Source organism: Scyliorhinus torazame, chromosome 6 (genome assembly GCF_047496885.1).
Source record: "Scyliorhinus torazame isolate Kashiwa2021f chromosome 6, sScyTor2.1, whole genome shotgun sequence".
Lineage (NCBI taxonomy): Eukaryota > Metazoa > Chordata > Chondrichthyes > Carcharhiniformes > Scyliorhinidae > Scyliorhinus > Scyliorhinus torazame.
The window spans coordinates 159725869-159742584 of NC_092712.1; the positions used below are offsets into that span (position 1 = coordinate 159725869).

Here is a 16716-nt window from a genome sequence, read left to right on the forward strand (position 1 = left end):
CATTATAGCTTAAAGCCAGCCAACTGCGATATTTCCATTTCTCCAGCCAACCACCCCTTTATGTCATTTATGTGAAATTAAAACAAAATCTGCACAATTCTGTGCTGAAAACTATTATCCTCTGACAAGTGGGCTGCGAGCACCCAAAATCTTTTTGGCAGAGAAAGGACACGAATGGCTCTTTTAACCCCGGGAGGATTCCAATATTGGGCAGAATGTGTGAAAAAGAAATTGTGGAAATTCTATCTCCTCGAATGATGAAAAGGTGATCAGGCATTGTTCAAAATAACGGATAGTGAAGCAGAGGGAAAACAGAGAGAAACTGAGCAGGGAAAGGAATAAATACGAGTTCATTTCAAAGTTACTGAAACTTTAGTCACAGAGTAAAGCAAGCTCTTTGCTTTTGACAAATATTCAGTTCCAAAAGCTACGAAACAATTTTTTTTCATATTACACTCTCAAAAACTCTTAAGTTGCTGTGTTTTCACACCCAGGAGTAACAGACACACAAAGCTTTGGTATCTAAATAGCAAGATCACTAATTGGTCATTTAAAAACGACAAGTTAACTCAAAAAGGAAAATGTTCAGATTTCAAAATAAATTGCTTTTAATGAATTATTGCCATAAACACAAATTTCCTAAATTATATCAACTTACTTGTTCATTTTCTCGGACGAACAAATAAACTTTGCCATCATCACCACCACAAGCCAGAATTACAGCTAGAATCAGACAAGTTGTCAGTAAGCTGAACAGAATTATACAGTGTAAAACATGTGCACCATTATTGTACTTACAAACAAAATAATTAAATAAAAGAAATAACTGTTCCTTTAACCTGTTATTTTTATTGCTACTTTAAATACAAGCCAAATGAACCACCCAAGCCTTTACATATTCAAACACATGCAGCTGGATTCACCGTTCCTGAGACTAAGTGTTGACGCCAGGGCAGGATTCGTGGACTTCCACGACAGCAAAACTGGCGTCGCACCTGGCCCGATTCAGTGACCTTTGAGGGGCTAGCGCCACGTGAACACAATCAATTCCAATGAGAAGCGGTGCTGGATTCGCCGGGTCCGTGATTGGCACTTGGGATACTGTCAAGCTGCATATACATATTACACTCCCCAAACACTCATCCCAGCCAACATGATGACACTGATTGTGCTGTAGCGTGCCCATCCCGCTGGAGCCTGAGGACACCGAGGGCGATGCGCTGGGGGACACCCATATGGCCTGTGGCCCTAAGTTCACAGTGGGCAGTCAGCGGCGTGCTCAGCTGCATGGCTCCTTGCAGGCCGCGGCAATGGTGCTCCGTGCTGTCCACCCCGACCTCAAAGTCCACCTCCCGGCCACCCCCACCCTTCTCGTCCGGCCCTGGCAGAAGCTCCCCTGACCAGCGATACGACTGTCAGCAAACTATGGCGATCTTGGACACTTTCTATACCCCCTCTCTCTCCTTCAGCAGCCACGGCTCCTACTTCACAATCTTTAAAGGCACCAGTGAACCTCGTCATCAGAAATTTGCCCCGGTGGAAGTAGAGAATCGCAGAGGCTCCGAAGAATACCAGATCAGGCCCGCTAATGATATGCCAATGGTGTTTACTGTACGTTCGTTCCAGAGCGCATTGGCGCCGCTGTCGAGGCACCTGAGAATTGTGATTTGGCGTGAAGCTGGAATCCGCCATGATTTTGCATCAAAACCGATTCTCCACCCAATCGTGCTTCCTGATTTCGGCGTCAGCCAACGGAGGAACCCCCTCATTTTCTCTCTTTAGGAGTAGGAAAAACTTTTATTTCAAATCAATAAATTTCAACTTAAATTTGTCCATTACAAAATGAAACGTCAAATCAATCTAATTTCCATTCACCTCAGTAAAGGACTTTAGCCTTTTCATACCCAAATAGTATTATTGTGGCTACCAACCTGTTATGTTTTTTTTATCATTTGCAAACATACCAATACTATGACCCTTGTTGGTAAACAATAATGTGGGCTGATGAAATTGGGACTTCCGGGGACAGGATTGTGCTGAGAAATCGCACATTAGGTGGCTCTCTTCCTACAAACCTGAAAATAGGCTCTTTTATCCAAAAACAAGGGGGAAAAAGTATCCCCTCACCCTAGCTAATAATATTGCAAGAAAGGATGGCGATAAACAGCAACTCCAGAGGCCGTAAGCAGATGAGGATCGGGAGAAACAAGCGGCCGAGTTGGCAGATGAATGAGGTGACAGGACACCAGCCACACTAGAGCGGGAAGGGCCGGCAAACCGCACACAGAGTTCCCCCTCACCAGAGAGCGGATTGTGGATGACAGTAGAGCGGATTGAAGATGTTCCACTCCAGGGAACGAAGAGACCACAGGGAAGAGACAAAGACCAATATACAAGCTGCAGTCAGGGTGGCGGACGTGGAGGCCATGGAAACCATGCAGGTGTCCCTAGACAAGGCAGAGAGGCGACTCGGGGCCCAGGGGAACATCATAAAAGAATTAGAAAAAGTCTCAACAGACCAGAGTGACCGGTTTGTCGCCCTAGAGTTAGAAATAGCGAGTTTGAAGGAGAAGATAGAGGGCCAGGAGAACTGGTCACGGCACCAAAACTTAAGAATAGTGGGCCTGCCAGAAGGGATCAAAGGCAGAGACCCCATGGACTACGTGGCCCAGATACTGGGAAACCTGGTGGGAAGTGACAGCTTCGCAACCCGCCAGAAATAGACAGAACCCACCAGTTGCTCTTCCCAAGGCTGGAGAGCAGCCGATGGCGATAATCGCCAAAATGCGCCAGTACCAGGACTAGGAAAGAATATTGCACCGGGCAAGGCAGACAAGAAACTGCAACTGGGAGGGACACTGGATCAGGATTTTCCAAGGCATTAGGGCTGACCTGGCCAAGTGCCGGGTAGAGTTCAACAGGGCGAAGGCGGCTCTGTACAAACAAGTCAAATTTGGGATGCTGTACCCGGCTAAACCCTGGGTCACATTTCAGGGCAGGAATCATTTCTTCACGACACCTGCACACATGGACAAATGTGTCCTGCAAAACAGGCCGGAAAAACAGCAGCAGGGACAGCGGAGGTACGTAACACCAATGGGGGGGATAGTCAGGGGAGGAAACAGGGGGGGGGGGGGGGACAGTAGCAGGAGGGGGGGGGGGGAAAGAGGCTGGAGTGGGTGGGGGGGGGCGGGTGGAAGAACCATAAGGGAAACATAGGAACAAGGGTGGTAAAGGCATTAGGCTGGCTACAACAGGTTACAGGAGGCGACTTGAAACAGAAAGGCACTGCAAGTAGCCACTTTGGAGGGTCCCTAAACAAATGGAAACCCTGGAATGCAGGGGCACACCCACCTGGCGGTACACACAGTTGGCAACCATGTTGGGTGGCCGCTAGACAAAGGGAAACCCCGGAGCGAAGGGGCCCGGCCTCATGGTGAGAATGGTGACCGTGGCCATTTTGGATGGCCCCTTAACAAAGGGAAACCTTGGGAGTGCAGGGGCGCATCCTCAAGGTAAGTATGAGTGATCCCACAGGAAGGGGGGAACAAAACCCTGCCATCAGGACAGTCACCTGAAAGGCATGAATGTCATATAGTCTTTCCCCAAGCGACGCACCTGAGGGTGAAGGACCGACTGCAGGTAAGGAAGAACTGGGTGGCTGCTACGGGACAAGAGCAAGGGGGGTAGCCATACTGTTAAATAAGAGGACAATGTTTAATGCAACGAAGACGGTTACGGACAAGGCGGAAGGTACGTCATGGACAGCGGTGTCCTGAAGAGGGTACCAGTGGTCCTGGTGAACATGTACACTGCTAACTGGGCGACACAGAGTCTATAAAGAAGACCACGGCGGAAATCCCGACGTCGACACACACCGACTAACCAAAGGGGGGAGCTTTAACTGTGTACAGGACCCACGGACAGACAAATCAAAACCCAAATCAGAGAAGACCTCGAATATGGCGAAAGAACTCACCACATTCATGGAGCAGTTGGGGGCAGTGGACCCATGGCAGTTCACCCACCCAGGGGAGAAGGAATTCTCCTTCTTCCCCCAGGTACATAACGTATACACGTGGATTGACTTCTTTGTAGTGGGGAAATCGGTGCTTCAAGGAGCGGAATATTCCGCGATTGTGATCTCTGACCCTGCTCCACACTACATGTATATTAGGTTGGAGATGGGCTGTGCCCAATGCCACCCACGGAAGTTGGACACGGCCCTCCTGGCTGACAAGGCTTTCTGCGAGAACATATCACAGACCACAGAAGCGTATATTACTAATAACCAGAATGGGGAGGTCTCACGCTGCACCTTCTGGGAGGCACTGAAGGCGATGATCAAGGATGAAATTATTATTCACAAAGCACGAAGAGATAGGGAAGAGAGGGTGGCGAGGCAACAGCTAGTTGACTCCATACTGGAGGTGGACCGGCAAGGCCCCAACCGTAGAGCTCCTGGCGGAGAGGAAGAAGCTACAAATGGACATTGACCTGCTCTCCATGAGGAAAGCAGTGCACCAACTCCGCGAGGCATGGGGGACCCTATACAAACATGGAGACAAGGATAGCTAAGAAAGCAGGCAGCCACGAGGGGGATTGCCCAGATTAGAGACAGTGTAGGCAAACTAGTAACAGAGCCAAAAAAGGTCAACAAGGCATTTGAGGTCTTATACCCGGGGCTGGACACCTCCAAACACCATGCAGGGGACTTGGAGATAAAACAGTTCCTCGATGGACTGGACATACCAGTAATAGGGAAGGATAGGAAACGGGGGCTGGAAGCGCCATTAGAACTGGAAGAAGTCATGGATAGCATCAACTCCATACAGGCGGGGAAGGCTCCGGGACCAGATGGATTCTCGGCGAACTCTACAAAATCTTTGTGATAGCACTGGCCCGAACCTGATTTGATTTGATTTATTGTCACACGTGAAGGACAGTGAAAAGTATTTTTCGCAGCCAAGGGAACGTACACAGTACATGCATAGTGGACAAAAAAGATTAATCGACAAAGTACATTGACCAATGGTACATCGACAAACAGTGATTGGTTACAGTGGGAACAAGGGGCCAAATAAAGCAAATACATGAGCAAGAGCAGCATTGGACGTCGTGAATAGTGTTCTTACAGGGAACAGATCAGTCCAAGGAAGAGTCGTTGAGGAGTCCGGTAGCTGTGGGGAAGAAGCTGTTCCTATGTCTGGATGTGCGGGTCTTCTACTTCTGCCAGGGTCTGGAAGAAGGCAAAGCCTGGGTGGGAGGGGTCTCTGATAATGTGGTCTGCCTTCCTGAGGCAGCGGGAGGTAAACATAGAATCAGTGTAAAGGTGGCAAGCTTGTGTGATGCGTTGGGCTGAGTTCATAACACTGCAGTTTCTTGCAATCTTGGGCTGAGCAGTTGCCATATAAAGCTGTGATGCAGCCAGATAGGATGCTCTCAAGGCACATCTGTAGAGGTTTGTGAGAGTCGATGCAGACTTGATGAATTTCTTTAGCTTCCATAGGAAGTGGAGACGTTGTTGGGCTTTCTTGACAGTTGCATCAACGTAAGTGGACCAGGACAGACTATTGGTGATGGTGAGCCCCAGGAACTTAAAGCTATCGACCATTTCCACTTCGGAGCCATTGATGCAGGCGAGGGGTGGGGGGTCGTGCTACGCTTCCTGAAGTCGATGATCAGTTCCTTGGTCTTTCCGACATTTAGAGAGGTTGTTTTCGGTACACCATGCAACCAAGTGATTTATCTCCCTTCTGTAGTCTGATTCGTCGTTGTTGAGATAAGACCCACCACAGTCGTATCACCTGCAAACTTATAGATTGAGTTGGAGTTAAATCTTGCCATACAGTCGTATGTATATAGGGAGAACAGTAGAGGACTTAGTACACAACCATGTGGGTCCCCGGTATTGAGGACTATTGTGGAGAAGGTGCTGTTGCCTAACCCGACAGATTGCAGTTTGTTGGTGAGAAAGTCAAGGGTCCAGTTGCACAGGGAGGGGTCAAGTCCACGGTTGCAGAGTTTGGTTCTAAGTCTCGTCGGGATAATGGTGTTGAAGGCGGAGCTGTAGTCTATGAACAGCAGTCTCACATCAGTGTCCTTGTTGTCGAGGTGTTCGAGTGTTGATTGTAGAGCCAGGGAGACAGCAACTGCTGTGGACCGGTTATGGTGATAGGCAAACCATCTGGGAGGCTGACGTTTATCCGTCTCATGACTAGCCACTCGTTGCATTTCATGATAAAAGACGTTAGGGTCACCGGTCGGTAGTCATTGAGGCAGGCTACCTTGTTCTTCTTTGGTACTGGTACTGTGGTATCTTCTTGAAGGAGGTGGAGACCTCGGAGCAGAGAAATGAGGTGTTGAAGATGTCTGCGAATATACTCGCCAGCTGGTCTGCGCAGGCTCTGAGTGCTTGCCCAGGGACTCAGTCGGTACCCCTCGCTTTCTGCGGGTTCACTTTCAAGAATGCAGCTCTTACCTGAGGATGTTAATAGTGGGTATGGTTGTGTCCAGGGCTGTTGGGGCGGGTGGCACTGATGTATTGGCTAACTGTTCAAAGCGGGTATAGAACTTGTTCAGTTCATCCCGGAGGGATGCTCCAGCCCCAGTAGTCTGTGATCTGCTATAGATGTTGTGGGTTTGTGTCATAGACACATAGATACATAGAAGATAGGAGCAAGAGGAGGCCTTTTGGCCCTTCGAGCCTGCTCCGCCATTCATCATGATCATGGCTGATCATCCAACTCAATAGCCTAATCCTGCTTTCTCCCCATTACCTTTGATCCCATTCACCCCAAGTGCTATATCTAGCCGCCTCTTGAATATATTCAATGTTTTAGCATCAACTACTTCCTGTGGTAATGAATTCCACAGGCTCACCACTCTTTGGGTGAAGAAATGTCTCCTCATCTCTGTCAGAAATGATTTACCTGAATCCTAAGACCTTGACCCATGATTCTGGTCACACCCACCATTGGTAACATCTTCCCTGCATCTATCCTGTCTAATCCCGTTAAAATTTTATAAGTCTCTATGAGATCCCCCCTCATTCTTCTGAACTCCAGTGAGAACAATCCCAACCTAGTCAATCTCTCCTCATATGATAGTTCCGCCATCCCTGGAGTCAGTCTGGTAAACCTTCGCTGCACTCCCTCGAGGGTAAGAACATCCTTCCTCAGAGAAGGAGACCAAAATTGCACATAATAGTCCAGGTGTGGCCTCACCTCCCAGGTCTGTCGTTGGCCTGGGACTCTAATTTGATGTGGTATTGTCTTTTGGTGTCCCTGGTGGCTTTCCATACGTCGTAACTGGATTTCTTATATCGGTCAGGGTCGTCAAACTCGAACACCTCCATCCAGAACCTCAGCAGCGAGTGAACGCTTTGGTTGAGCCAGACTTTCCGATTGGGTACACAGTCCTCGACACACTTACTGATGAAGTCTGTGACAGTGGTTGTGTACTCATCCAGGTTAGCTGTCGCGGCCTTGAATATGGACAAGTCCACAGACTCCAAGCAATCGCAGAGGATGTCCTCTGATGCCTCGGACCAGCACAGCATGGTTTTCTTGACTGGTTCAGCACACTTGAGTTGCTATTTGTAAGCCGGAAGTAGGAGTACCGACTTGTGGTCGGATTTGCCAAAGTGTGGTTGGGGAATGCAGCAGTAGGCGCATTTGATGCTTGTGTAGCGGTGGTCCAGGGTATTTGCACCTCTGGTGGGGCAGGAGATATGTTGATGGAGTTCGGGTAGAACCTTCCTGAGGTTGGCATGGTTAAAGACACCAGCCAAGATCGTCAGGGCCACAGGATGATTTTTTGTTGTTGATGGTGAAGTGTAGTTCGTCAAGTGCTTTCTTCACTTCCGCCTGGGGTGGGATGTAGACTGCTGTGACGAGTACACAGGTGAATTTACGTGGGAGGTAGAAAGGGCGACACTTCACGGTCAGGTATTCCAGGTATGGGAGCAGTGGCACGCTAGGGACGCCACATCGGAGCACCAGGAGCTTTGATGAGGAGGCAAACACCCCCGCCCTTCAACTTGCCTGAGGCCATTGTGCGATCCAATCGGTGGATCGAGAAGCCTTCGGGTTGGATGGCGCAGTCTGGTGTGGCCAGGGTGAGCCATGTCTCGGTGAAGCAGAGCACACAGCAGTTTCTCACTTCTCTCTGGGTGGCAAGTCTAACGTTGAGATCATCCAGCTTGTTCTCAATTGCTAGAGCGTTCGCCTGGAGTACGCTGGGGAGAGGAGTCTTGAAGCCGCGTAATTTAAGTTTCACCTTCAGGCCGGCGCGTTCTCCCACTTCCTGGGTCGGTGGCTGCTCTTGGATGAGATGGTCACGGACCTGCTGGCGAGAGGCACCCTGCCACCTACATCGGCACCAGCCTCAGCTCGCTGATACACAAAAAGGGCAAAGACCCACAAAATGCGATGAGGGCCCTACAGACCCGTTTCGCTGCAAAACATAGACGCGAAAATACTGGCCAAAATCCTAGCCAAGCGAATGGAGAACTGCGTACCTGAGGTGGTGGCAGAAGACCAGACGGGCTTTGTTAAAGGTACACAGCTGACATCAAACAATAGGCATCTGCTGAACATGACAATGACCCCGCCCAGGGAGAGAACATCAGAGGTGATCATCTCCCTGGACGCAGAAAAGGCCTTGACAGAGTCGAATGGAAGTACCTCATAGAGGTATTGGAATGGTTTGGGATTGGAACAGCGTTCACCGCTTGGGTCAAACTCCTGCACAGCGCTCCCATGGAGAGCGTAGAGACGAGCATTACTAGCTCTAAGTACTTCCAGCTGCACAGAGGCACAAGGCAGGGCTGCCCGCTGTCACCGCTGCTGTTCGCCTTAGTGATCGAACCATTAGTGATCGCGCCCAGGGTGGCAAAGAATTGGAAGGGAATCCGGAGAGGGGACAGAGAGCACAGAATCTCGCTCTATGCGGATGAGCTACTCCTGTGCATCTCGGATCCGCAAAGCAGCATGGAGGGAATCATGGCGCTCTTGGAAGAATTTGGGCTGCAAACTCAACCTGAGCAAGAGTGAGATCCTCCCGGTGAACCTGCAACATGGAGAGGCAGAGCTGGAGGGAATGCCATTTAAACAGGCCAAATCAAATTTTGCTACCTTGGGATCCAAATCGGCCATGGCTGGACACGGATCCACAAGTGGAACCTGGCCAGCTTGGTGGAGGAAGTGGGACGGCAGGGTAGCACAGTGGTTAGCACTGGTGCTTCACAGCACCAGGGACCCAGGTTTGAATCCTGGCTTAGGTCACTGTCTGTGCGAAGTCTGCAAGTTCTCTCCATGTCTGCGTGGGTTTCCTCCGGGTGCTCCAGTTTCCTCTTAGAAAGTCCCGAAAGACGTGCTTGTTAGGTGAATTGAACATTCTGAATTCTCCCTCACTGTACCCGAACAGGTGTCGGAATGTGGCGACTAGGGGGTTTTCACAGTAACTTCATTGCAGTGTTAATATAAGCCTACTTGTGACACTAATAAAGATGATTACAAGAGGTGGTACACACTCAAGAGGTGGCAGGGAGTGTGCAGACGATCAAGCTCGTGTCCAGGTTCCTCTTCCTGTTCAGATCCATATCGATCTACATCCCCAAGGCCTTCTTCAACTCAGTGGAAAAATTGGTCATGGCACTTGTGTGTAGGGAGGACCCTAGGATCCCCCCAAAAGTCCTGCAGAGAACAAGAAGCATGGGGGTGCCTAGTCCTCCCAAACCTGCAATTTTATCACTGGGCAGCAACAGCAGAAAGGATAGAGGGTTGGATAAAGGAGCCGGAGGTTGAATGGAGGAGGGCTCCTGCACAGGAACCTCCCTCTGGGCCCTCGCCACGGCAGTGATTCATTTTTTCATAGAATTTACAGTGCAGAAGGAGGCCATTTGGCCCATCGAGTCTGCACCGGCTCTTGGAAAGAGCACCCTACCCAAGGTCAACACCTCCACCCTATCCCCACAACCCAGTAACCCCACCCAACACTAAGGGCAATTTATCATGGCCAATCCACCTAACCTGCACATCTTTGGACTGTGGGAGGAAACCGGAGCACCCGGAGGAAACCCACGCACACACGGGGAGGATGTGCAGACTCCGCACAGACAGTGACCCAAGCCGGAATCGAACCTGGGACCCTGGAGCTGTGAAGCAATTATGCTAACCACTATGCTACCGTGCTGCCCCACTGTGATTCCATCCCCACTTACCAGGCACTCGACGAGTCCAGTGGTGATAGCCACACTCCGGTCGTGGAAACAACTACAACAGCATTTCAGTTGAACCGAGATGTCCATTAAGACCTCCATCTGCAACAACTACAGGTACATGCCAGCCAAAATGGACGCCACCTGATCGGGAGGGATCGTTGCGAGTTAGGGGCTTCTACACACACAACAGACTGACAACACTAGAGGGACTATCCTAGACTATCTCGCGGAGCATTAGAGGAAGGTCGGTCAGCAGCAGCAGCAACCTTGGGCGGGGGGGGGGGGGGGGGGGGGGGGGGGCGTCCTGGGGGGGGGGGGGGGGGGGGGGGGGGGGGGGAGACTGCCTGGGAGGGTGGATGAGCAAGAGATAACATGAAGGGTTGGGGAAACTGGCACGTACAGGTGAGGGCCAGTGTACAAAGCTGTGTAAATATATCATTTTGCCATGTATATATCTTGCTCTGCGCGATTTCTCATTTTTTTTTGTTACGGGGGGGGGGGGGGTGTTATTGTTTGTAAGGGAGAAAAATTGTGTTAAAAAACTTTAATAAATATATATTTTTAAAAATACACTAGAGGAACTAACTGAAAAGTTCCAACTGTCAGGGGAAACAAATTAAGATATATGCAGGTCACAAACGTCTTACTTAGAGAAACAAAGACATACCTGCGGCCACCGCAACAATCGCTATTAGAGGACCTACTGGACGCGGACATCCTAGGGAGGGGAAACTGCGGGAACCTGTATGGGCGACTACTGGGATGGGCCCACTCACCACTGGATGAGACAATGGAAAAATGAGAGAACACCAAGTGTTTGAAATAGGGTGGGGACTCTGCAGTGGACTCTGCACAGGGTCAACCCCAACTCCATTTGCGCAAGGCTAATGCAACTGAAAGTGGTATACAGAGGTCTTCGGGGTATCAGAGTAACCAGAACTCTTTATGGGGAGAGTACCAATGCCCTTGTCTTTCTAATCGCCCACTAGAGAATCCTTCTCGGCTGGCGATCAGCAGCACCACCCAAAGCTGCAGACTGGCTGTCCGACCTATCGGAATTTCTCCAGATGAAGAAAATCAAATTCACCATCCGGAGGTCAGAAGAGGGCTTCCACAAACCATGGGAGCCATTCATCAATCGTTCCAAGACCTGTTTGTAGCCAACAGCCAGTAAGCCAGAGGGAAGGGCAGCCACAGAACCACCACAGATCCAAACAAAAAGAAAGGGGTGGGGGCGGAGAGGGGAGAGCGGGGAAAACAAAGAGGCACAGAATCCAACCATACCAAACACATAACAATATATGTCGCACCATGCCACCCGAACAGGTACAGGTTGGACGACCCAACGAACGAAGAAGGCATGCCAGACAACAAGAAGGGGAGGGGGGTCGGGAGGAAAGGGGGGAGATGGAAGCAGGAGAGCTAGCTAAAACTAGGCACCTGCTGAAAAAAGAAACTGTAACTGATGTATATAATGAATGATAACCGATGTACACAGTTTCTGTGTATGTTCACATTCATCTTTTCTCTGTATAAAAATAAAAACCCTAATAAAAACATTTAATAAAACAATAATGTGGGCTCTTCATGAGAAGATATGACTATTTACAGACAAAGTTAACTGGTGATGCTGAGTAGGCACATCTGCCCAGGAGCTCTGCTACTATTCTGAGTACGAAGTCTGGGGGTTGCACATCACATCCTGACTAGAGGTGGTTAATGAGCAATGGCAGTTTAAGTTATGTGCCCATTAAAAGGTACATGTACGTTGTATCATTGTATCACAACACCGCCCACGAGTAATTAAAACCAAAGAATGGCAGAAATGTGAAAACCCAAACTGTAGTTATGGCAAGTCTCCCAACTGCTCAAACCTCTGCCTACTTTCCTCTTCCTATGTAACGAGTTTTCAGTAATATTTTAGCTCAACATTTAAATGGTAAAATTTCTATGCAAACATGTACTATAAAAATTCCCACGCAATGTTGCTATTTGCCTGTCATGCTGTAAACAAGCCTCTCATCCTTTGATTTGTTTCCTTAGTGCAAGCATTTGTCCTTTTGCCCAGCCCACAATTGTTTCAGCTTTTTTAAATTTCTCTCCATGTTTTTCCTTCTCCCAATATGTACAAGTCTCCAGCTCCCTTAGCAATCAGCTGCTCCATTATCATATTGGCGCCAACATATCTAGCCTCATTCTCACTCCCTCTGTACCACTCCCATTGTGACAATTTATTGATGGGCCTGTACCTGCTGCTTAACATTTCTTACTCAGTTCTGCTTAATCCTGTCATCTCCCATCAAAACTGGCACTTAGTTTCTCAAACTGCAAGGGCCACTTGTATTTTAGGCACTTCTATATTTTTGAAACCATTTTATCAGTGACTATGGCAGGTGAAGCTTCGTGGCAATGCAGGATCCTAGGAGAAGACACACAGGGAAGATGATGGGCAGCATATATCGTCTACACACACAGACCCAATTCTGTTTGGTCATGACAGTTCTACAGATAACTGAGCAAAAAAAGGTTTTATTAGCCACAACTGAGTGGTAATAATCACAACAGCAGCGCCTGAATTTTTAAAAAAACATTCTACCTTACTCTGTTTTCCCTTCCCAACTTTGACTTTCGACTTTGTGAGAAAATTCTCTTTACCCACACCTTTTTAAAACACCCAAATAATCTCTAGTTTTCACAACCTATTTAAAAACCCCATTATATTTTTTCCACAACTCATCAAATTACTTTAACACTCCTCTATTTTCCAAATTAAGGCCCAGTTCATTGCAGATTCTTTTGTCTCCTCCTCCTTTTAAAAATCCTCGTGTTTCATTAACATTTTCGTAATTGCACTTAGTATAATGTAATAATTGTTTTTTTTATACATAAAACTAACACTCCTTCAGAATGTATCCTCTAACTCCCCATAAGCAATGCCATGGGGGTTCGACTAGCAATCTATGGAAGTAGAACTAAAATTCCAATTTGTCAGCACTTACCATCACTACCTGGCAATCTGGCTAACGCAACATCCATCATAAAACCATTTCCGAATGGCAAGGTTTGTACACATTCACCTAGCCATAAACAGATTTTGAAGTTTAGTTTGGCATTTTGAGAATTGAAACACTTGATAGAAAAAAGGAACACAAAACAAATGCTGTGCAAACATGTAAAGGCAGTCGACCATGTCCAAATTGAATGAATGGTGCAAGTTAATCATTTATCGACTATTGTAAAAGGTAACCATTTATAGATTATGATACATTAATAATTCTCCAAACTGCCCATGCTGACAAACAAACAAATGGGAACAATAAGAAGTTTTCACTCTGACGCAATTGCCATCCAGCTATTTAACCTATTTTTTTTAAAAAATTAATTAAACTGTATCACAAGAAACTCAATATTCTGGCATATCTAACTGAACATAGCAAGCTCAGAGTTAACAAGAAGCATTCCTCACTTCTGGGGTCTCTACAGATTATTCTATTGTTTTTTATTTTGGGCAGGATTCTCCAGTTTCATCCGAAAGCCAGAACACCATTCACTTTCAGCAGCACAGGAAAATCCCAGCCTCGATCGAGGGCGGAAGATTTTGGTCAGGATAAAATGGAAGTGCTGCAACACTGAACAATATGGTTTCCGAGAGTACTCTGTTCTAAAAATAACCCATGTATATTAATCATTGTACCTCAGGAAAGTGCATTATTTTAACACTATTTTTGGTTCCTTCAACTGTTTCAATCTTGGAAATTGGTTATAACCTGCATTCAAAATTTGGATTTCTGTAAAATTTGTAAGTTAGATTTCAGTCAAAATGCTATTAGTAATGGGACTAAATCATACTTGCAAAATTACAAGTTAGCATTTATCTCAGTTACGGTACTGAGTTGTTTAGCAGAGGTCACAGAAGATATTGGGGGAAAAGTGATAGATTTTTCAAACTTACCAAACAAATTCACTGCAAGTTGCTATAACGAACAATCTTATTAGACAATCTGGAAAGACAATAGCTTAGGAAAGGGACTCCAAATTGCCCTCTTGATTAGCAGCCATGTAGAGGTGTAAAAAATGAACAGAAAATTCAATTCAATGGAGCTAGCAAAAGCTTTAAAAGCAACATTAACTGGGCACACTTGAGTAGTCAAAGTTGGAGACCAACTGGGAATTTTATATTCATGAAGTGCTCTTGGCTGTACAGATCACCAGCTACCATTAATTGATAATCAATTAAAATGTGATTTGAAAAAACTGCTGAAGGTCAAAACAAATCAGGAAACCAGTGAGGAATTGAACTCTGAAGAATAACACTTCAAAACAGCCCAAACCACCATCATTTCAAAGGAAAAAAGGAAAATAATGCAGATGTTGAAATCTGAAATAAAACAAACAGCGCTGGAAATATTTAGTAGTTCAGGCAATATTTGTGGAGCGAGAAGCAGGTTTTTCAAGTCAATGACCTTTCATCATTACTGAACCTGATCCATAACAACAGCACTGACACATTACTGCAGCCAAATGTTCATTTACTTGTACTTCTTCAAATTTAGCCTTTAGCATTCACTGCCTCTGATGCAGTTTCCTCTACACTGGGAACAGTGACTGATTACTTTGGTGAACACTGCAGTCTGCAAGCAATACCCTGGTTACAAGATTGGTTATGCTATTTTAAGCACTCCTTTAATCGGATGCATTTGTCCCCTTTATATTTTCCGCAAAGCAAAATAAAAGTGACAGGGTTCAGTAATTTATACTTCCTAACTTGCTGTCTATGAGAATATTTCAATGTATTTGCTGCTTATCCTTCTTAACAATATAACTGCTGCTGGATGCCTGACGGTCCCCTTGACTTGGTGTCAGATTCAAACTGACGTCGGTAAAAGTGAAATCAGCACCAGAGAGATGCTAGATGTTTGAAGGTAGCTTTCTTCCAGGTCAGTGGCGACTGCTGTGGTTTTGCCACTGATCGTAAAATCCAGCTCATTGTTTTACAGGGCTGGTTTAGCTCAGTGGGCTAGACAGCTGGTTTGTAATGCAGAACAAAGCCAGCAGCACAGGTTCAATTCCCGTACCAGCTTACCCAAGCAGGCGTCGGAATGTGGCAACTAGGGGCTTTTCACAGTAACTTCATTCTTGTGACGATAAAAGATTATATTATTATTCTTTCTTAATTTCAAGCTGGTGCTGAGTAACAATTCTGTCAAGATGTGGAAGATATCGACAAAAGCAAACAAACGTAAAGTCAAAGGTCGCATGTATCATAGAATTCATAGAATTTACAGTTCAGAAGGAGGCCATTCGGCCCATCGAGTCTGCACCGGCTCTTGGAAAGAGCACCCCACCCAAGGTCCACACCTCCACCCTATCCCCATAACCCAGCAACCCCTCCCAACACTAAGAGCAATTTTGGATACGAAGGCCAATTTAACAGGGCCAATCCACCTAACCTGCACCTCTTTGGACTGTGGGAGGAAACCGGAGCACCCGGAGGAAACCCACGCACACACGGGGAGAATGTGCAGACTCCGCACAGACAGTGACCCAAGCCGGGAATCGAACCTGGGACCCTGGAGCTGTGAAGCAATTGTGCTAACCACAATGCTACCATGCTGCCCATGTAGAGACCAGATCTGAAAAAGGAAGAAATGATTAACTAAGAAGCAAAGAAATAATTAAACCAACACTCAGTGAAAGGTGGGAAATCTTTAACAAGTGTCAAAATACCTGCAGTGACCAAGTCCGAATGGAGAAACAGGAAATGATAAACCAAAAATGCAGTTATTAGTAAAAGGAGAAAAAAGAACAAAAGTCAAAAATAATGTTCAGAGATTAAAGCCCAAGTAGGAAATGGTTAACCAAGTGTATTTCTGAAAAAGGATGCTGCTCTGAGTGGAATCTGGAATTATGTTAGTTAATGATTTCTCATTGCATGTTTCTGCCCCCTGACCCCCACCCCATGCCAGCTCCCACGTTCCGTACAGTGGCTCCAGACCTCGAGCCTGATGCCTCTGCCCCCCTTCCCCGGAGTGGTTCATTGGAAAGCCTAACATTGCTCTGTGGCCCCTCTCGCAAAATTAAAAAATCTTAGAACAAACACGGTTGGCCACCAGGAATACCGATGGCAGTCCTGCAACTTTTTAAGGCGGACCTGTTAAAACTTAGGCCATCAAGGCTGCCATCTGCTGATGCATTTGTCATCTTGCCTCAGTGACAGATTTGCAGTTCTTCAGTTGGCACTTATGGGGCACTTCAGTTGGACACAATTTGCTGTGAAGTACAGAGTCTGATTTGGCAATCCCCAGGAAATCCTCTCACGAGTGTGAATTCAGAACCCCTACAACAAACAGGAGCAGTTGGTGATGGCAGAGAGACAAATAAAATCAAGACGGCTGTTCAGAAATAATCTGTCATTCACTGATGGCCATAGGTTTTAATTTAAAAGGATGCCAATTGACTACTAAAAATCATTGTGTTCATTGCAAACCATG

General features: G+C 46.9%; 1 protein-coding gene across 2 annotated transcripts in view; it reads right to left on the bottom strand.

Moving 5' to 3' along the window:
* Positions 1–16716, bottom strand: part of elp2 (elongator acetyltransferase complex subunit 2) — a 205489-nt gene that overhangs the window by 143388 nt on the left and 45385 nt on the right. Inside the window, exons 1-3 of one of the 2 annotated variants that reach the window (XM_072509009.1) lie at positions 14178–14295; positions 13225–13302; positions 659–723 (exon numbers count right to left, since the gene is read on the bottom strand). In XM_072509009.1, the coding sequence (XP_072365110.1) occupies positions 659–723; positions 13225–13264 (105 nt within the window). In that variant the 5' untranslated portion in view covers positions 13265–13302; positions 14178–14295. Of the gene's footprint in view, positions 1–658; positions 724–13224; positions 13303–14177; positions 14296–16716 lie in introns of those variants that run through there. The other variant, XM_072509008.1, reaches the window with a different exon arrangement.